Below are 20,518 nucleotides of genomic sequence, written 5' to 3' on the forward strand. Positions count from 1 at the left end.
TATAAACCATAGTCCTCTTGAGATGGCCCATGCACCGGAAAAGTAAATCTAGATATAAACTCCATCAGGAATGAATAACACCACAGGAGAAAAGTCAGACAGCATCCAGCCAGGTAAATCCTGTTGGATGGGGCAAGCTGGCGAGCAGCTGGTGGGGAAGGTCAGTATGAAACTGCTGTTATCAGCACTGTTTGATATTGGCAGCTATGAAAACAACAGAAAATCCACCAAAAAATGTCAACACAGCCTATCCCACTTCCCCTCCGACTCCTCTGATGTTTATTTACAGTTCTTGGAGTTGGAAAGAGGATTAAGTAAACACACACACACACACACAAGCACACCAGTGGTCTGAAGGAGACTGAGGATGGTGAGGTCACCACAGCAGTGATATATTCTTCAGCCAGAAGGACAGTGGAGATTGAATGACGCACGATTCTCAGCAGACTGTCAATATTCTCTTTAATATGTGGTAATAAATAAAACGTACTTGGTGATACTGACTTGAACATACATTCTGTGTGTTTCTAAAATAACATACCATTTCTGTTAAAGTGCTCACTGTGTAGCATGTTCGCACTACTTTAGTGCTAATTTTGCCTAGCTTCAAACATAAGAATTTGCGAAATGGTTCAGTTCAATTTGGCATTCAGATATTCACCTTTAATGGCCACAGGTGAAAGTATCTTTAAACTTCACACACATTTGCTTAAATAAAACTACACCAGGAGTCTATAGTCCATCATCTTTATAGTCACAGAAATGGCTGACATGCCCAAAACCCTGCTGTCACAGTTGTGATATGGTGGGAAAGATGGTGAAGAATACTGGATTGGTTTAAGAGTGAGATTTCCCTCAGGAGCAGCAACCATCCAAATGTGTTGATCCCCCCTCACCATAAATTACACTATCCCCTGGCCACGATTAATCACATGACCACAGCAGCCAGATTAAATCTGTAGCCTTGGACTGTTCTCCTGTCTCGCTCTCTCTCTCTCTCTCTCTCTCTCTGTGTGACTCCCTGTCATGCATGAGGCATACAAATAATCAACAAGCACACACACAGCATGAGTAGACATCAGCTGAGCATATAGTAACACACACACACACAACGATTACAGCTATGTGCGTGTCATTGTAGAACTGAGTCACTGTGTGGACGGTGTGTGTCATCATCCACCTGTTATCTGTCACTACCCTGAACACTGTCTGTGGGCTACAGCTCTCCATCTCGGTGCAACGTGGACGCTGCGTGCGTCCTGTAACTCAACACTCCGCTGCAGAGCTTTCATTTCTCAATGCCAGACCTGCATCGCCATGGCAACACTGGCTCTGGGCTCGGCCGAGGTGGCCGCGACACGCGATACGCCGTCATATTCAACAAGCGAAATGATGCTAGAACAGGTACGAAACAACAATATATGTGGACATATATGTGGACTCCAAACAAATCCACGATGTGGATGGTGAATATTGTATGCTTTTCCTTGTCTTAAATTAAAGCAACTGAATATATCTGGGTTTTGAACTGTCAATTAAAAACATTTTTATGTTCTAATGTCTTGGAAATCAATAATGTTGAAAAAAATCAATATATGATATTTAATATGATTATTGATTTGAACTTTTTTCATTACAATGCAATGACATATATGTTGGGGTTATGAATGTAATCAGGTGTGCCTTTAATTTAGACTAATTTGGGAGGTGCAGCATTATTACAGTGTTGCTAAAATGGGACACTGAATTAAATAATATAAGCAGTGGCAGAATGTCACTATGGAGAACATCCTTTTTTAATTTGGATTGTAAATGGTGAGCTATAATTAGATCTTGATGGCACTGGGTCCATTTCCAAACTCATTTGGGATGCATGACTATCTAATAATAGAAAACTGCTGTAGCGGTCTAATGTTGTACTGTAAAAGAATAAGCTTGTCATAGCAGCTATGGTTATTTTTATTTATTTTACTTGTCTATTTAACAGAGACTTTTTAGATAAAACAGTTACAAGGTGAAAAGCAACAGATGTAATATATGTAATAAAATATAAGGGGTCTACCTAAAGCTTGATGCTAGAATGGCAAACAATTAAGTGCAGGTCTGCACTGTAATGCACAGTGCAGAGGAGAGAAGAGCAGTATCTGCATGATAAAAACCTGCCTGTGACGTGTGTGAGACTTGCCAGGGAGCAGTGATGTGATAAGAAGGCACACATGGACCGATAGACATGGAAGCTGCAGAAGATGCATAAAGCATATGAATCCAACCAAGGGTAATGCAATATGTAAATGAGAGAGCAGTTGTTGAAGTGAATGTGCCTGCTGTTGTTTCTGCAAAATTGCATGTGAAACGCACGAAACTCGACTCTATGAAAACACTTGCTCACGCTATACTGTGAATGCCTGTCTCAGGTCAAAGCAGCAGAGGAGGCGGGTAGGAACGTGGATAACAACTATTTTCAGTGGCAGCCATATGGGCTCCAAAGTCCCCCTGTCTGTTGCTAAGTAACAGGTAGAAACAGACTTTTTAAAATGTACTCAGTACCACCACACAGTTTTAGGGTAGAGCATGGAGGTGGTGAGGTGCTGGAGGTTGAGCAGAAGACAAACAGAGGGGGAGACTGGAAATTAATGCCAGTAGCCCCGGATACTAAAAATGACTGATGTTGCTGCTCGGACAGTGATTTATGGTGCAGCTTCACTGGCGTGGGGGGGGGACAGATATTCTGCTTGATAGTTGCAGAAAAAAACAGATATTTCATGGTAACTTTGTGTGTGCCAGTATGTGTTTGTACACAGTGGACAGCGTTACCTGATGGTAAGGTGAAGCTTTGTGCTTCAGTGCCTCCAGTCAGCAGGGTTTGACACCAGCAGCCTCCTCCACCCCCTGCCCTCCCACTGTCACCTTTATTAACAGTCTGCCAGGTGGAGACTTTCTCTCCTCAGTGTCCCACTGTAGTGTCGGATTTGCTGAGGTAGGTGATGAACAGAGGCACAAAGAGCCTGCGGGAGGGAGGGAGGGAGCAGCTCTCCCTCCCGTTAAAAAGATCTGTTTACGGGTAACACACAGCAGCAACATAGACTGTTTACCACACGACAATACTAAGTACCTAAGAGTCGGGGAGGGGGGGTCTGCTTAGTAGTCTGTTGCTGACACTCTAACTATAACGATAAAACATGGCTGCCTTTTAGTCTGCCATTCAAACATTGGACTTTTTATTCTTGAAATGTTAGGAAATAAATGCACACACGGTGGCTACACATAGGTATAAAAGTATAAGCTTCACGCTTCTTTATACTTTTGCATAAAGAAATACTTATATGTACTGTATTATGTAAACACACTTGATGTGACAACCATTTGTCGCATGGTGTCTTCAGATATCACTTTAAACAACTTAATTTCTGATTACGTCTCGCACGTTTACATGTTTAAACGAAAGGTGAGGACACAATGTGGGTAAATTCAAACCTTTAAAGGCACAATAAGTAGGATTTGTTAGTTGCCGTTTGTAAGTTGGCCCCTCCTTCCCGGCTCAACGAGGGTTACGATGCTCGCCAGCGGATGAAAGCCAACCCCAGATTCACTCTTGTTTTCATCAAGCTTTGTTTGCTTGGTTTTTTGCCTCGTTTTATTTGTGTTTTGACACAGTGTCCGCCATTTTTGAAGCTCCCTCTTGGATGCGTGCTTACGATCTAGCACCTGGTCGCTACATTGTTAAAGATTGACACCCTGAAACGTCCCCAACAGAGCAAAATAATAAAATACAGTCAGAGGGCAGGGTCTCTGCAGATACAGACACAGACACTCTTCTAACGGGTGATAAGTGGTGATGGAGAGGGATTATTTTTGAGTCTAAAATGTTTTGCACAGATTACAAAAACAAGATGTAACGCGTTCATTAGTGAGCTTTGAATGTGTTGGTAGGCAGTTCCTCCCTGTTTCCAGTCTAGAAGTAGTTTAAATTCTACATAATGATAGTGTCCCGCACATTAAACAGTGGCTTGTTAAACTAGCTGCACAGTAAGTTCAGCTTCTGCTATTCAACAACTTCTGTAAGGCTTTTAAACGTACAGTAAAAGTCACATTATGAGTCATGAAAGCTCCTTTTGTTAAATCAATATGCTGCTGAAAACCTAGGCGGCATGAAGAAAACAAGTGTGATATGGAATAAGTAATAGACGAGTTATGGGATAAGCTCCCCGGCTTTAGTCCAAACCCCCTTGGATTAACCTTCAAATAACACTCCTGGGGTATTAAACATCTTCTGTATGACTTGGCAAAAATCAATGGATAGCAATCCATGGGTTTATGTTACTTAGTGAAGGTTGACAGAGCATACTTGCTGTTTTTAAGTGTACAACCAGTCTTATGACAGAGTGTAATAATACAAAATAACTATTTAAATGATGAAGACAATATCAGAGAAACTGCATTCCATTATCATTGTTTCATTAACTTGGTCTTTTCTTTGGTGCAGTTATAAATGAATGGAACTCAAATCCTCAACATGATACATGACATTTTTTCTCTCTACTGATCCTTCATGCAGACTGTGTGTTTGTATACAGCACAGTGCTGTAGGTGATGCCATGCAGCCTTACATGTGTGGGCTATGTATGCTGTCGCTGTGCTTCTTATCGCAACAATCTCAGCAAAGAGTGACAATAGAATACTACACCATCGGTGTATGCCTGTTGCCTTTTGTAAGCGAGACGTATCTTATCGTGTGGATTATAAATAAAGTAGGATTTAACAAGATATCTGCTCACCAAATAGCGAATAAACTGAGATAAAAAGTTTACACATCATCTTCAATTTGGTCAGATTTGTGCAGTAATCATTTATTAAGACAAGAGACTTTATATGCTTGAAAAAGGTCTCTGACCGAAAGCTAACTTTGGATGTGAAAAACACACAATTAAGATAGGACAGAAGATAACATCCCTATACTTTTAGGTTGCTGTAGTCGAAGACATTCCTGTGAGTAAAAGTACAAATATAACCATGTACTATAGACAATGGTAAGTAACTAAAAGTAATGACGCTTATCTTACAACACCGATGTAATGGGAACCTGATGTAACCGTTTCATCGTAAAATCACTGTGCATCTAAAGGAAGCTTTCTACTGTCAAAACATTCAAATCTGAGTTTTTTTGCACACTAATTACTATCGATTAAAGATTGCTGGGTCATAGTCAAAGCCAACTGCATTATTCATATCACAAAGTATAAAATGGAGGTTTTAGACCCAGAGGGATGTTGGCTTTTAAATAGAGTTAAGGCATGAACAATAATATGACATTTCGAACTCTGTAGGCCTCAGTTAATACTGTTTCTCTCTTCTAGTCAATGATTAGCTGTATCATCTACGAAATAAGTTTTTTTTTTTTTCAATATACCCGGTACCCTCTGTTAACCACTGTTGTAACAGCAAAATAACTGGGAACGCAGATAAAAACAATGCTGTAAGCGTTTGTTTTTCTCTTTAGAGTGTAAAAACAAGGTCGGTACAACATATCCTCAAGTAATAATAGTCTGTGGTTTGGCAGCCAATTAACAGTGACCCACCAAACCACAGTGAGGCCAGTCAGTTTGCATGTCACCAATGAAACAAGAGAGGGGAGAGATCAGACAGGCCTGTGAAAGTCCACTAGACAGGAGTGTGCAAGCCTTAGCGCCTGTGTGTCTTCACTGTATGTGCGTGCATCCTTTGCTATGGCTGAACTGTGTGATGCATTTCTTATGTAACAACACATACACTTTAAAACCCCTCTCCTCAACACGCCAAGTGGAAGGAGCAGTCTTTTTGAGCCATGCAGTGCAACAAGGCAACACACACACAAACGTTCACGCGCAAGCGTGTTACAAGTTGGTCACAAGATGCATCAACATGTAAATCTCTCTGGCCTTTTATATATGTTACCCTAAGTTAATTTCTCTTTTATTTTATTTACTGTAAGTTGTGAGAATATGCATTAAATACATTTAGCTTTGGCTTGGAGACTCAATGAGCCACGCCCACCTAGAGCTGAGACACTCTGCACCGTTCAGACAGAATTATTTAAAATGCTTTTTTGTCAAAGTCACACCATATCAACATTTTGATAAATCAGGACACCCTCATTAGGCCAGTTTGTAATCAAAAAGGATCAGTGGATGTGTGCGCTTTGGTGTACACAACTGGACATTATACCAAGCCCAACCTGTCAAAACAAATTTTTAATTTTCCAAATTTCTGTTTGTCTGTGTGTTAACAATGATTCACTTTGGGTTCTGTTCTTAATTTATCAGCAGCATACAGCAAACATGCATACAGTACATGTGCAGGGGGTTGAACACACCATACTGTTTAACTGCGTCATGATGCGAAGAAAGTGCTATAATATGCAAACAAAATGTGTAGGTGAGTAGGTGGAGTACATATGTGTGTAAGAGAGAACGAGAGAATGATGGAGATTGTGCTGCACTGAGCACATTTTGCAGGGCCAAGGTCAAGGTCACAGCAGGCTTGCTTCCTGCCAGAGGCCGAGGTAACCTGAACCAACAACTGCAACACAAGAGAGGCCTCACAATCTCCAGCCTGGGTGTGACATAGAAAAGTGCTTGCCCTTCTGCTGGTGTGAAGGGAGATCTGTGAAAACATATGCACGTTTGATGCAGGCAAGATTGTCATGTTGTCTTCTACCTGCGCACAGATTGTATTTTATTGTAGGTAGAGATGATGCTTTTTCCAGTTTAAGATGACTCTCCTGTCGATTTTTAATCTTTCCACATAGCGATATTATCAGCATGGCAGAATAAGTGCAAGTAGACGGGCAGGTAGACGGGCAGGTAGACGGGCAGGCCCGAATGAAATGATTGGACAGGTTTGTTACAGTCCTGAGAAAGCCACACGTACCAGATTTCTTTCTTTTGTCAGAGCATTTGATTGATTGATTGCAGTAAGGATGTAATGATATTTCAACTAAAATTTCAAAAATGTTTCTGAAGGAGATTACCAACCTGGCATTAAACTTCATTCATATCACAATTTTCAATACAGACCACGTAATCCAGTTTTACAATTCTAAGTACCTTGTCTGAGTGTAAAGTAGTAGCACCATTCAGAGTGATGCATCACACACAGTAAAGTAATAACTCTACATGCACTCCTGCTGCTAAGATCCTTCATCGTCTTTCATCTCAAAGGTTAAACCTTGGCAGACGACAGTATCTTGATAGAATGGTTGTAATAAACGTTTCAGTGAAGTTAAATTACCTTATTAGGTAACATAAGGGAGGTCGGAGATAAAACATTTACAGCAGTGTTGGCATTAGCTCAGAAATAAGCTAGTTTCTCTTTAAAACTTCTACATGTAGAAAAGCGGATTTAGATTTCAGTAATCATGCTCGCACCATGCTTTGTTGATATGATGAGCTGGCTGGTAAATGTATTTTAGAGAGTCAGAGACAGAAAGCGGGATGACAATTTGCTTAAGGCAACTGCGGCACCAAATATATCAAAGTTTGGTTGTAAAAAAAACCCGGAGATGAACGAGTTGAGTCACATTTGATCTCCAGAGTTTCCCATCTGGGGGATTACTGTTAGCCTGCGAGAACGGGCCCTGGGAAAGCTGCACTCAACTCGTTTCATCACGTCCCCATCCTCTGGGGCTGTGGGTGTAGGAGCCTCGCTGTATTCAATCGTCGTAGCTGGTCACACCTCTTTTTATCCTCAGTTAAAACCAAAAGCAGTCACTGCAATAGCATGTCACGCTTACTAATCGGACTGCTGTCCTAAATCTTCATGGTTTGGTTTCTCAAACAACCAGACCCAATAGCAAATAATTTTGTTACATTATGATCTGCGTTGATTGATTTATTATTTATTTATTCAGCGGCAGTAGTTGTGCTCTGCCTGCTTTACCGGAGAGACCTGCTGTATTTTTTGGGGTTGAAAACAACTTTCAATGTTGTTTAGAAAAGCGTTATACGAACAGGAAATGCAACAGTGGGGCCCCCCGTAGCTCACCTGGTAGAGCAGGGCCCTCACTGCTGCCTGTCTGCCTTTTTCCTGTCTATCTTTGGCCTCACTAAAATAATGGCAACAAAGTCCAAAAAATAATCTTTGAAAAAATTGTGCAACATATTCATGAATTATAAATGTCAGTAAGCCTTCATTTGGTGAATTGGAGGTCAAAAGACATCAAAACGTGGCTAAGTTTTGTTGTAAAGTCAGAGTGTATTAGATGTCTAGATTACATATAGCCATTGTTTCAACAGTATTCTAATGAGGATATTTCCTTTTTGAAATATATTCCTTTCGCCAAATCCGACAATTGAAGACTGTGATATAATCACATATTTGGTTGTGTGAGGGTTAAAAAATACCTGCATTTACAATATAACACTACTGTAAATTAAATGAACCCTTCTGGTTGACATGAAGCAAAGAACGTTGGTTTGGTTTTCATGCTCTTTTGTGTTATTAAGTCAGACATGTAATTGCAACGAGGATACACTTTTTTGGAAGCCCTTGTGTCTTGGATATTGATGTGAACATTATTACGATAACTACAGTATTTAAATGGAGGAAGGGAGAGAGACGGTGAATAACTGAGACGTCTGCCAGTACAGGTGGCAGCTATCTCAGTGATGGACTTTTCTGAAAACCTCACATAGTACCGGCCTGTCCCAACTCTTTTTCTCACTCATGTATAAGCTCCTTAGAAACCTGAAAGTCTCTTCTCAGGCTAGCTGTTGGATTAGAAGACTCGTCAAATTTCCAACGCCTCAAACTTGGAGGTGCCATTTCTCCTCCTGACAGCGTCACACTGAGCTGCAAACACCCCACACTACATATTGGAGATTACATTAAAGCCAGAACATCATCATCCACAAATAGCAGAGATGCCACTGTAATGTCACTTAGTCTCCAGACATCAATTGAGCCCCCTTGTCAAGACTCCCCTGCCTATCTTGGATGTGTTTGACTTCATGCTAAGAAAGCAAACCTAGCTGTCATTCTGTGGGATATGGCATGACTTGACTATGTGGAAAAGAGCTTTGAAAAACAGCTGGAAAATTCACTGATCCATACCAACACTAGCGAAAAAGACAAATTATATTTAAATGCTCCCCGACCTTAATTCGTACCGAAATTGGAGACATCACCTTGGTCTCTTGGAAATTGTGATCAGCAGGTTTCACTGTATTCAAGACCAAACAATACATTGATTTTAAGGAATAGTGTGACCTTTTGGGATATTATGCTCATTAGCTTTCTTGCAGAGAGTTAGATGAGAAGATCAACACCACTCTCATGTCTGTCTGGTTAATACGAAGTTATAGCCAGCACCTATATAAACTACCATTGTGAGAGATCGGTAAGGGCCATCTTTGCAGTTCAAATTAAAAACAAACGGCTGTGGATAGGTAGGAACACTTATGTACCTGTTGTGACATTGCCCTCCAGTGAAGAGCTTTTGTGATGAGGTCATTTTAAGATGATCATCTATGGATGTGTAAATACCCCAATGTCCATAAGTCTGCCTCCTTGGCACAAGAGTACCCTATATACAGTCAATGCTCATCATTCTCACCGCATGATTGCATTAGCTTTTGTGTCAGTTAAACGTATTATTATGATACATTGGAAATGACATAAACCAAATTGCTTAAGTATTGACAATTGGTTGAAAGACTTCATGGATTTACAGTCAATGTAACCCGCCCTCTTTGAATATGACCATGGAGACAACAAGCCCGGGATATTTTGGGAAATAGGCTATAAAATCGAATTGCATTGTAATTAATCTGCACCCCCATCCATACGCTGTAGGTGGGTCATTTCTACAGCTGACATGGAGAAACATACAGTGCTGAGAACATAAAACTCTATAAAGGGTCTCAATGCGCATGTGTCACGTTAATGTGTCATATGACGAGGATATAAAGCTGGGGAACATTGGACCCTGGGAACACGCTCTGTTACTTTGCAGATTTAGGTTAGCATAAGCTGGTAAGCTTCATATTCATCATACAGTCATGAAAGTAGCATCGATCTTATCATCTAACTTTTGAAAAGAAAGTGAATAAGCTTATTTTTCAAAGTTTCCAGAGGGTATTCCATAATGTAAATAGTTGCAACCAGTCCCTCAGTTATTCTTAAAAGGGTAAAATGACAACAAAGAATGGCCCCTCCTTTAGGGAATCAGCTTCTTTACCATCATTGAGGTCATCAGCGTAGAGGTCTGGAGTGACAGGTTGCTGCTGAAATCATAAATGACCCCTGGTAAATTCGCGGGCCTTTTCAGTCTGGGATGCGGGCTGTGGAGTGACTCACGTTGTATGTTCCTGCCCTACGGAGGCACGCACAGCAACAGTCAGAAACGCTTTAACCAAATGGCGCACTTCTGTGTAAAACTCCAGTCAGCTTGTCCCCTACTCTCGTTGCCTCTAAGCCGAGATCTACAACAGTAACACAAGCTGGCAGATTAGTCTCAACAGTTTAGAATTTGCCACAATAATGATAGCCTCAGCCTTTCTGCTGTTTGGCCTTGGCAAGCAAGAGAAAATTCATAAAAGAAGCAACTATATACAGACCAGAGCATATTAAACTATTCATATTAACTTTATTTTATTGTCAGCTTTGAGCATTCCCCTTTTTATGCCACTATCATCAGCTGACGATTGCGACTGTGTCTTGTTTTCTCCTGATACATGTTTGTATTGTATTTCACACTAACAGTCCAAGGAGGACAACTTCAAAATGACATGGTAGAAGCCTATTACTGAAGACGTACAGTTTAGATCTGTCCCCTTTCTCCTCACAGCAGGTTACAGAAAACAGAGGTATAAGTTTGGGAGATACTGTCAAAACACAAGTTGTGTGTGTGAGTGTTATAAGAAGAGGACGGGGCCTGTGTTTAGAGAGGGGCATCCTGTGCCGAGGGAACAGGTCTGCAGGTCACAGCGTCTCAGAGAATAAGAAATAAGCCAGGCGCCCAATGATATTCTTTAAGTTGTTCACAACTTTTTACGTTTACATTGTTTCATGATAAATGGAAAAAACCTGACAGTCCAGTTAGTTTGTGTTTCAGTGATGTAATCTTTGTTAACATAAAACCACTTTTCAATCATTTAGGTGGATATTAATCATTAGTACTGTAATAGTTACAGGTCTCAGGCTAATATCACAACAAATACAATTATGGGTTATGTGAAAGTCCATCAGAGAAACCAATGTGACTGATTATCAAATTTGGATGTAAAATATTTCTGATTTGGACACGGCCACACTTCTCTGGTGCCCTGGGCAATAGTGGAAAGTAATTAAGTACATATATCTAATCAAATATTGTACCTTTTATTTTTGAATTCATTCCTCTTCACTTTGCAGATTAAGATTTTTAAAAATGGTTAAATAATTTACCACCACTTTGACAACAATTGACAACATTAAAGGTTTACAGATTATATTACATATTAAAGGTCTTTCAGGTTAATTTTCTGTCATAACAATAAAATGTTAGAATGTATTAGACAGCTTTGATCTCCGTACACAGCAAGAGGACCATATGCAATGTAAAACTGCCAAGGGCCATTCTGCTGCATGAGTACTTTTACTTTTTATACTTAAACCCACATTTTACAGATACTACTTATCGAAGCAGCAAAGGCAGAGGTATCCTGACTTTGGTCCCTAGTATGGGTCAAGCTCCAAACACTGTGTGATACTCCTCATGAGGTGAACAGAGAGTTGTATGTGTAAACCTGGGGGTTTAAGTGTTTGAATTAGGAAGTATTTTTCTATTGTGGTCTCGCTACTTTTACTTAAAGGCACCCTGTGGAGTTAGTGGCGCTGTGGAACAGACATATTTCATGAGTGGGTCACTGTTGTGTTTGTCGTGTACGCACGTATGCACACAGGTGGCACAGCCACACACCATTCCACTGACCTACAGGTGGTGGTAATCCCACAAGATATGCAATGTGTAGCAACAAATGCAGGGGTAAAGAATACTTGTAGCCGGTCAAACAGCTATGTGCAAGCAATGCAGGTTTAAAAAATGTTTTGTTCATGTTTTATGAGGAAGGTTGCATTTGCCATGTATTTTTTTTTTTTAGATCTCACGGATACACACTATGCTCTTTATTGAGATTGACTGTAAAAAATAGCTTTTGTTTGTTGACAAGAAAACTCCGCAGGGCACCTTTAAGTAAAGGATATAAAAGCCTCTTTCACTGCTGTCCACCGGGGAAAACCATAGAAAGCTGAATGAAATGTAGGTTCATAAACTTAACGGGCAAAGTTAGAGATGACAGTTAGAGAAGATGATGGGAGGAAAGGAGAAAACAGTCATTAATCTTGATGGCTGGTGCTCAGCAGGGTGGTAACCCCAGGGAGCGGCCATTTTTTAGCGATGCCGTCTTCCAAACTCCAAAAGATGACTCATTGTGGACCCGAGCAACTAAGAGGGCAAATAACATTCACACATGGTCTGGCATAGCAGCACGACAGTCCTTGGCGAGACACGAACTTAGCTACAGTCAGTCAAAACTTTGATTCTGTTGGCAGTTTCTGTCTCGCAGGTGTCCTCTGTTCAAATACATCCTTCACTCTGTGTGTTGCCCAACCGGTACCTCTGTGCAGCCGTGCGAATGTAGGGAACACGTGCATGCACGCGCGCGTGAATGTGATGCATGTATGAGTCTACAGTGTATGCTTGCCTCAGAGTGAGTCTGTTCCCCTAAAGGTAAGCCTGTGGAGCCCGCGACTTTTCCTCTCACCCTGCTGCCAGGCGCTGCTCAGCTGTTTTCCTACATGGCTTCTTAACGGTCTGGGGAGCAATGTACCCTCCTGTCCCTCCTCAGCACACCAACACACCCCGGTGACCCAACCAGGGTTAAAGGTCAGAGAAGAGCCTACAGCTAGCACCAAAGCGGTCACTCTGGAAAACTTTCCTCGTCTCCTCTGCTTCACTTTCACTGAGATGCAAGCTTGAATTTACAAAGCGGTGAGAAGATATTTGCTTGTGATGTTGTTTTTTTTCTCTATTTTTAGATATTTTCTTATTTTATGGGGTTTTATCTCTTTATGTGATTAATTAGGTTGGGCAGGATTACCAAAATGTCCTGTTCATCTTGGTCCATATTCTTTTATGGAGATCTCTCTAGTCAGATGAATAAGATGCATCAGTGCATGGTGGATGACATACACTGTGTTTGATACACTAGAGGTGATCCCAGCTGACATTGGGCGAAGGCAGGGTACACCTTGGACAGGTCGCCAGTGTCACAGTCACAGGGCTGACACATAGAGACTGACAACCATTCATGCTCACATTCACACCAAATTTGCGGTCCTCAATAAACCAAAGCTACATGACTTTGGGGTGTGGAGGAAGCCGGAGAACTCATAACCCACACTGACATGGGGGAGAACATGCAAACTCCACACAGAATGGCATGGAGTGACCGTCTGTACCAAATATATTTTCAATCTATACAATTTGACAATACAAGTTGATCACCATGTCCACGTCAGAGAGATTCATCATCTGAGCGCCATGAATGTTCGTATAAAATTTGATGGAAACAGTTATTGAGATATTTCTGTATGGACCAAATAGGTACACCGACCACCCTGACTGCCATCCATACAACCCAAAGCTAAAAATCAATATTACCCACAGTGACTAATTCACCCAGAGATGTTAAAGGAATAGTTACCACTATATAATATAAGTATAAACAGTATGGGACAAAATCTTTCCAGAGAGCCATTGATATTGCCCCTGGTACCAACCTCCTAAGATGCTCTCCTCATCTGTGCAACTTCTTACAATAATAATTTTCCACTTCCTGAGTGCAGCCTCTTACTTAATGATGCTGTGTGAGAATGAAGACACTCCATGTTTTCAGTTTAGCAATGAACACTCTCGGCTACCAATCCATGTTCGGGTTAGAGACACAAGTGAGTGAAAGAGACACTACATCAAAGATGAGGCTGAGAATAAAACCCCATCCTGCGGTGGCCTTAATCCTTCAACACCTGTGATTTGAAGCACACTCCTTTGATGTTGTTGGTTCAGCTGGAGAGAAAGAGACTTGATGGTGAGACAGAGAGAGAAAGAGAGCGGTAATAGATTGCTCATTTAACACTGAACTAAAGGTAATGCAAGTTAAGGCGATGAATTGGTGCGGATAGCAAATCAGCTCTTCTACAACACTTATAAATATAACTCCAGTGAGGTTTACTGCTCCCTCTCACTGACAAAGTACTGTATGAGAATGCTGACTGGCTATCTGATGTCTGGAAGCAGTAAATATAATATGAAATGCAAAGCCAACAGCAATTCATGAAGACACAAGTTGTCATTGAGCTTGTCAAGAGAGCGCTGGACATTATTTTATACACATTTCTCAATGATCCTCCCTGTACTGGATCATCCCCCACAACACACACACACACACATCTCCACAGTCCTCACATGGTTGGGAAATCATTCAATTAAATTGCGTTTGTGCTTTTGTGCTATTGTTTCCATGTAATGTTTAATCATGCTGCTCATTATTTATGCTTTCTGGTGAACGCGTTTCATTAAAGATTAGATATTTGTAGATGATTCAGCTTGAATTCCTCTGTGAATGTATAGCCATCACTTCACCAAAACCATCCAATTAAAGCATATGTAGCCCAGTTCCTCTTAATACATCACTCCCACTGAAACAGCCACAGCATGGGGTCCAAGACAAACTAAAACCAGGCCAAACTGAGCCTACAGGAAGACATCAAACAGCATCTCTGTATCAGGATCACTGGGATTCTCATTGGTGGGAAGAATCAAAACGGACACAAGTCTTTGTAATGACATCATGGTTCATATTGGTCATATTGTACATAAATACTACAGCAACATACCAGAGCTGAAACAATTAGTCGATTGATCAATAGGTAGATTAAATGAAAATGTACCAGAAACTAATCTGCCATTTATTTGGTTTTATTTGTTTCAGCCTCTCAAATGTGGATATTTTTTGGTTTTCATTGACTGTGATACTAAATTAAATACATTTGGGTTATGGATACAAAGATGCCACTGTGGGCCCTGGGAAAAACAATTCTGAAATTAAAATAATAGAATTAGTTAATCTAAATAATAATCGTCAGATGAATAAACAAATATAAATTGTAAGTTGCAGCCCTAAAACTGATCGCAATATGACAACAACAACGGCAATACAATGATCTAGGCTACCACACAATGGAACAATATCATAAGGGACAGAGGGGAGATGGATGAGCCCCAGCACTGCCACCGCAGGACTTTTACATTGTCCAGCAGAAGGGAAGCTGATAGGATAAAATCAGCACAACAGAAAACAAAGGGAGGAAGAGCACAGATCCTGTCATTTTAACATAATTCTGATTATGTGAATTATTCCTGGACATCAGAGGACACACAAACCCACAACAGGCCAGAGTCAAAAAACAAAAAAGAGCGAGAGGCATGTACAATATAACAGTTGGAGCATGAATGCACTATAGTACATCCACAGTTCCAAAATAAACAATAAACCAAAGCTGCAGCTGAAACTTATCTTCTTTTTCTAAATATCATGATTTAAAAAAAAAGAATTGCTTCGTGTAAAAATGTCAAGAAAAAAGTGTATTAAAAAAGTGTGTCATCAGTTTCCCAGAGCCTATAAAGTGACAACCAACGATCCACAACCCAAAGGTATTTAATTCATCAGTTTTTATAAGACAAGGACGTCTTTGGCCAAATCATTTTTTGTTGATCAATTAGTTGTTTCAACACTATCACAACAAAAGTAAAAAATAATAAAATAATTTCCCAATGAGAAAGAGTCCAATATGACATATTGATACTGTACAACACAACGAAATGAAATGTACAATGATATAAAACACAGATCCTCAAGCTAAACAAATAAATGCTTCATAAATAATCTAAACCACCTATAAGTAGTATGTATATCAATCCTCTGATCAACTAGTTGTTTCAGCACTACATTTAATATTTACAGCATTTCATTTATCTTTAGAAGAGATACATTCGTATGTTTTGATAATTGGAATGATTTCCACGGAGAGTAAAATTCAATTTCCAGTAATATTATACTTTTTGTTTGTACAATGAAAACAAAAAGGTAACCAATACTCAGATCTTGTCATATTACTATACAGGTGTTTCGAGTGCTTCGGTCAATCAGCAGCAGAGAGATGATGAATTTTGTCTCCTGTTAAACCTCAGTGCATGTACCACCAGCCAGCCCCTCTCCCTCTCCCTCTCTCCCTCTCTCCGGTGCTTTGTTCTGAGCCGAGCATGTTGGGGGGTTGGGTATAAGAAACAGGGTGTGGCTTCGCTGTTGTCATGGCAACAGAGTGAACCCCCCCCCTCTCAACCAGTCACTGTATGGAGTGGAGGAACTCAAGTCTCCATCCAATGACAGTATGACAGTATGTGTGCAGGCAAGCTGACCAAAATATTACCAACATGCATGCAGTAACCTACATGGAGCGTCTGCTGCTGTGCATGCATTTCACAGGCAGTAGGTGTGCTCAGTGGTGTTTTTAAAGCAACGTCTTCCTTAATAGGCTGCCACTGTTATAAAACACAAGGTTACGTGACATTATTGGGTTGTGTGCGTGTGTGTCCGTGTGGTAGCAATGAGCGCCTGGCCTGCAGACAACCCCACCAAGGACGTTATAGATATTCTTAAAGCAGAGGCACCGATGTGTCTACATACTGTCAAAAACTGCTTAATATGTGGGTGAATTGACAGGACAGTACGCAAAAGAGGTAAATGTAACTGTGAACAAGTGAGGTTTGACAACACAACAGCTGAAATTAAGTGTTTTATCTGCAACAAACATTTCTGGTTGCTGAACAAACAGCACCTGATTGGAATATTGTTTATTACTAACATTAAAAGAAACAATTAAATTCTCCTCACCAGGTGTGGATGAATTCAAAGCTGGGCTACAGCTGCACCATTACTCAGTCACCGGCTCGATATCACAGTTACATTTAAAAGACATGGTTTATACATGTCCTGTAGGGACCCAAAGTTATTCAATGGCAGCTGCACTAATGAAATGGAAAAATGTCATAACAGCTTGATTAAATACAGGATTTTACTTTACATATACAGTGAGACCGGACTGTTACAAGCCATATAAAATGGACCATGACTTGGTGATCAACTGTATTTGTTATAAAATATTACCACCTGGTGGTGAAATGTAGTACTGCATCACACTGTTGCTGGGTGACAAAGACAAATCCTCAATAAATAAATGGAGAAACATAACAGATGTTTCCATTTAGCATGTGACAATAAATGGTTTATGAATGATGTGAATAATTTATTATGGCCTTCATAGTCACCAGACCTCGATCCACTTGAACACCTGTGGGAGATTTTGTTGCACTCTCCACAATCATCAAAACACTAAATGAGAGGTTGACTTTTGGATTATGGTGTTCAATGATATCCACATGATAATCCCACACGTTTGTCTATATATTGTCCATTTCTCAATGAACAAAATGCCAAGGTATTAATTATTTATTCTGTCACCCTCTCAATAATAAAACTGGTCACAGCGGAGATTAAATCCATATCTCTGAAATGTAAAAATCAATTTCTGTAAATGTCAAACAGAGCAGTTCCCACAATAGATCCCTGAGGGACACCCCATGTAACAGGACACCCCATGTAACATCATCAATTCAACAAAAGGACACAATACAAACAGTATGCAGTCAGGAGGAGGAATAGCAGGTTATAGTTACTGAAGGCTAAGATTGACTTTCTGAGGCCTGAGAAAAGATGAGAAAGAAATACAGTAAATGTAACTTTTACAAAAAATACAGACAAACATCTCTCAGCCTCTAAAAGTATCATAATTGTATGTACATATACACACACAGTTCATGTAGAAACCTGTGTGTGTGTGTGTGTGTGTGTGTGCGTGTGTGTGTGTGTGTGTGTGTGTGTGCGTGCGTGTGTGCGTGTGACATTTCAGTAGAAGGGCTGCTCACAATCCTCTGATGTTAGCTGGATCCTTTCTTTGACAGTCTCCATCCACAGGGGCCATGTCTAAGAAACCTGAATGAAACATATTAAAGAAACACTCAATACTTTGTGTGGTGATAATGTAAACAAGACAGTTTAGCAGGATACATATACCCACTTTGACTTTAAATAACGTCGCAAGGCATCGCCTCACCTTCCTTAACTTAGCTAACTAACAGCTAGCTTAAACTACCCACACCGTGTGTTTCAATAACGTGAGAGAAACAAACGCAGGACATTCTTCTTCCGGTGGCTATGGTTTTAAGTAGTTTCTTCATAAGTTTGACTTTTTGAAAACATGAAACAGTACAAACACAGTCCAGATCCTACACGCCTAACGTTACCTAGTTCAGTCTCAGGCCTTGTTGTTTCGTTCGACGTCCGTTTCTCCGAATTTCGACATTTCCGATAGTTATCAACAGCATTTGAACGCAGCAGAGCCGTCTGCGCGCCAAACGACAGCGCAGCACTTCTTATACTTCATATATTATACTTCTTATACTTCATATATTATATTTCTTATCTTCAGTCTACGAGCCCTCCATAGAAAAACATAAAGAGAGCAAGCTAGCTGGAGAGTGACCAGCTAACCGCTGTTTAAAACAGAGGACTGTTGCTATGTTCAGGAATAAGTCTGCCTGGTTTTCCAGCAGTGTGCCACAGGCACGTCATAACTTTTGGAGTAAGTAACGCTGACCTATCCTTACTATTATCACTGCTAAATAATGCTACTGTAACTGTATTCATACATTCAGCTAGTGAGTGACATTAGGTCATGAAATAAGCTATTATGACACCATTTCTTACGGAGATGCTGCCACAACATGTTAACATTGTAACAGAACAATATTCGGTAGTTTGATCTTGTTTTTTGGTCACAACACGACGTGATGTCTCGTAGTATTGGAGGGTGGGACTGTTGCTGGTTGGAGAACAGCAGATTACCTTTTCAGTGAGGATGCTGCATGTGCTGATACACTGAGGTGAGTGTGATGATGCTGGAAAGCTGCACATTTATCAACATGTATCCTCTCGCAGATCACTTGTGAGTCATTTTATCTATAATCCCCTACAAGCTTTCAGTTGTACATTTTCACATTTTCATTTTTAACGATGTCTTTATACTATTGTACCGTGTTCGTGCACCAATCACCAAGTCAAATTCATTGTATGTGCCGACACACTTGACAATAAACTGCTTCTGATTCCTCTGACTCCTTCTATACTTTTCCGTCTGTTTTTCAGGATATTTGAGAGCAAAGATTGTCTTTGGAACAAGGTTGTGGTTTTTCACAGCTTGTTTCTGTCCGCCTGTGAGAAGCGGCAGAGTGTGAGGTCTGTGTGCATTGGTCACTATGTGCTGCCTCCGGCCTCAGTACAGGAGGGTGAGCACTACACGTTTATTGATTTGTTGTAAACCATAATAAATCAGTGGGTCCCAACCTCGGGGCCAAGACCAGCAATGAGGTCCCAAGATAAGTCTGATTAACAAAATAGGATATGTTTATATTTTTGCAGATTTTTCATCAATCTTTCTTTGCTAATGTTGAATACTGGATCGTTTTTAACTCTTCAGGTGTCTTAAAAACTATTCAAAGAGACTAGTCACCCTTGGTTTGAACCTCTCGCAACTCACAGACACAGTCAACTTGTTATAAAGGGTCATTGGCTCATTCAGAACATACAGTATGGGATCCACTCTTAACGATTTATTCATTTCAAAGCGAACCAGTTTTACCAATTATAACCCATACAACGTTCTGTGTTATGACTTCAGAGGTGAGACACGTGGTTGGGAGGTTGATTTGGGAGTGTGAGGATGAGCAGTCGGTGGCAAAGGTAAATACAACGGGCGAATATAATACACACATCACGTAGCCTAAATCACTTCATCACTTTTAGTTGGACTTCCTTTGTTTTTACAGGGTTTCCATAAGAGTTTTACTATCCAGACAGAAGATGAATCCTGTGAAGTCAGCAGAAGCGAGTATGTGGAGTTTCTACTGTAAATATTTAATATTGGTTCTAAATCAATTGCAAACTGTCCACTAAATGAATTAAGTCCCTATTACTCCTTTGGCAGCTCTGAAGCACCTGACACAGATGCATCAGAAAGTGAAGCCCCTCTGCATGCGCATCATCCAGTTAGTAACACGCTCTCAGGTCAGACATGTAACATAATTCACTCTATGTTTGACAAAATGATTGTCCTGTTTCTAATCAGAAAATATTAGACAATTCACCTGTAATGAAGGTCTTAGATTATTGTTGAGTGTGTTAACATAACACCCTTTTCTTCTGTACAGGGTATGTCAGCATTGACAAGCTGCAGAAATATTCAGGTGATCTGTGTGATTTCCACCCCGGATGTTTCAGATGCTCCAACTGTAAAGCCCACTGCTGCCTGCCGCACGCATAAGCAA

At 40.5% G+C, this 20,518-nt stretch overlaps 1 protein-coding gene across 1 annotated transcript; it reads left to right on the forward strand.

Annotated features, from left to right (window-relative positions):
- The first annotated feature begins 18,713 nt into the window (after positions 1-18,713).
- On the forward strand, positions 18,714-20,514 carry terb2 (telomere repeat binding bouquet formation protein 2). Its single transcript, XM_076109747.1, has 7 exons — positions 18,714-18,777; positions 18,997-19,078; positions 19,341-19,480; positions 19,873-19,934; positions 20,021-20,082; positions 20,179-20,258; positions 20,402-20,514. The coding sequence occupies exons 1-7, from the start codon at positions 18,714-18,716 to the stop codon at positions 20,512-20,514; spliced, it is 603 nt and encodes a 200-aa protein (XP_075965862.1).
- Positions 20,515-20,518: the final 4 nt, after the last annotated feature.

Source organism: Anarhichas minor, unplaced genomic scaffold (genome assembly GCF_050575085.1).
Source record: "Anarhichas minor isolate MPS153535 unplaced genomic scaffold, ASM5057508v1 ptg000042l, whole genome shotgun sequence".
NCBI lineage: Eukaryota > Metazoa > Chordata > Actinopteri > Perciformes > Anarhichadidae > Anarhichas > Anarhichas minor.

Excerpts from the sequence above, each read along its gene's own strand:
- terb2 (XM_076109747.1), top strand. The coding sequence starts at position 18,714 with ATGTTCAGGAATAAGTCTGCCTGGTTTTCCAGCAGTGTGCCACAGGCA. Across the intron at positions 18,778-18,996 it reads GGCACGTCATAACTTTTGGA|TATTGGAGGGTGGGACTGTT; the intron begins GTAAGTAACGCT and ends GATGTCTCGTAG. Across the intron at positions 19,079-19,340 it reads GCATGTGCTGATACACTGAG|GATATTTGAGAGCAAAGATT; the intron begins GTGAGTGTGATG and ends TCTGTTTTTCAG.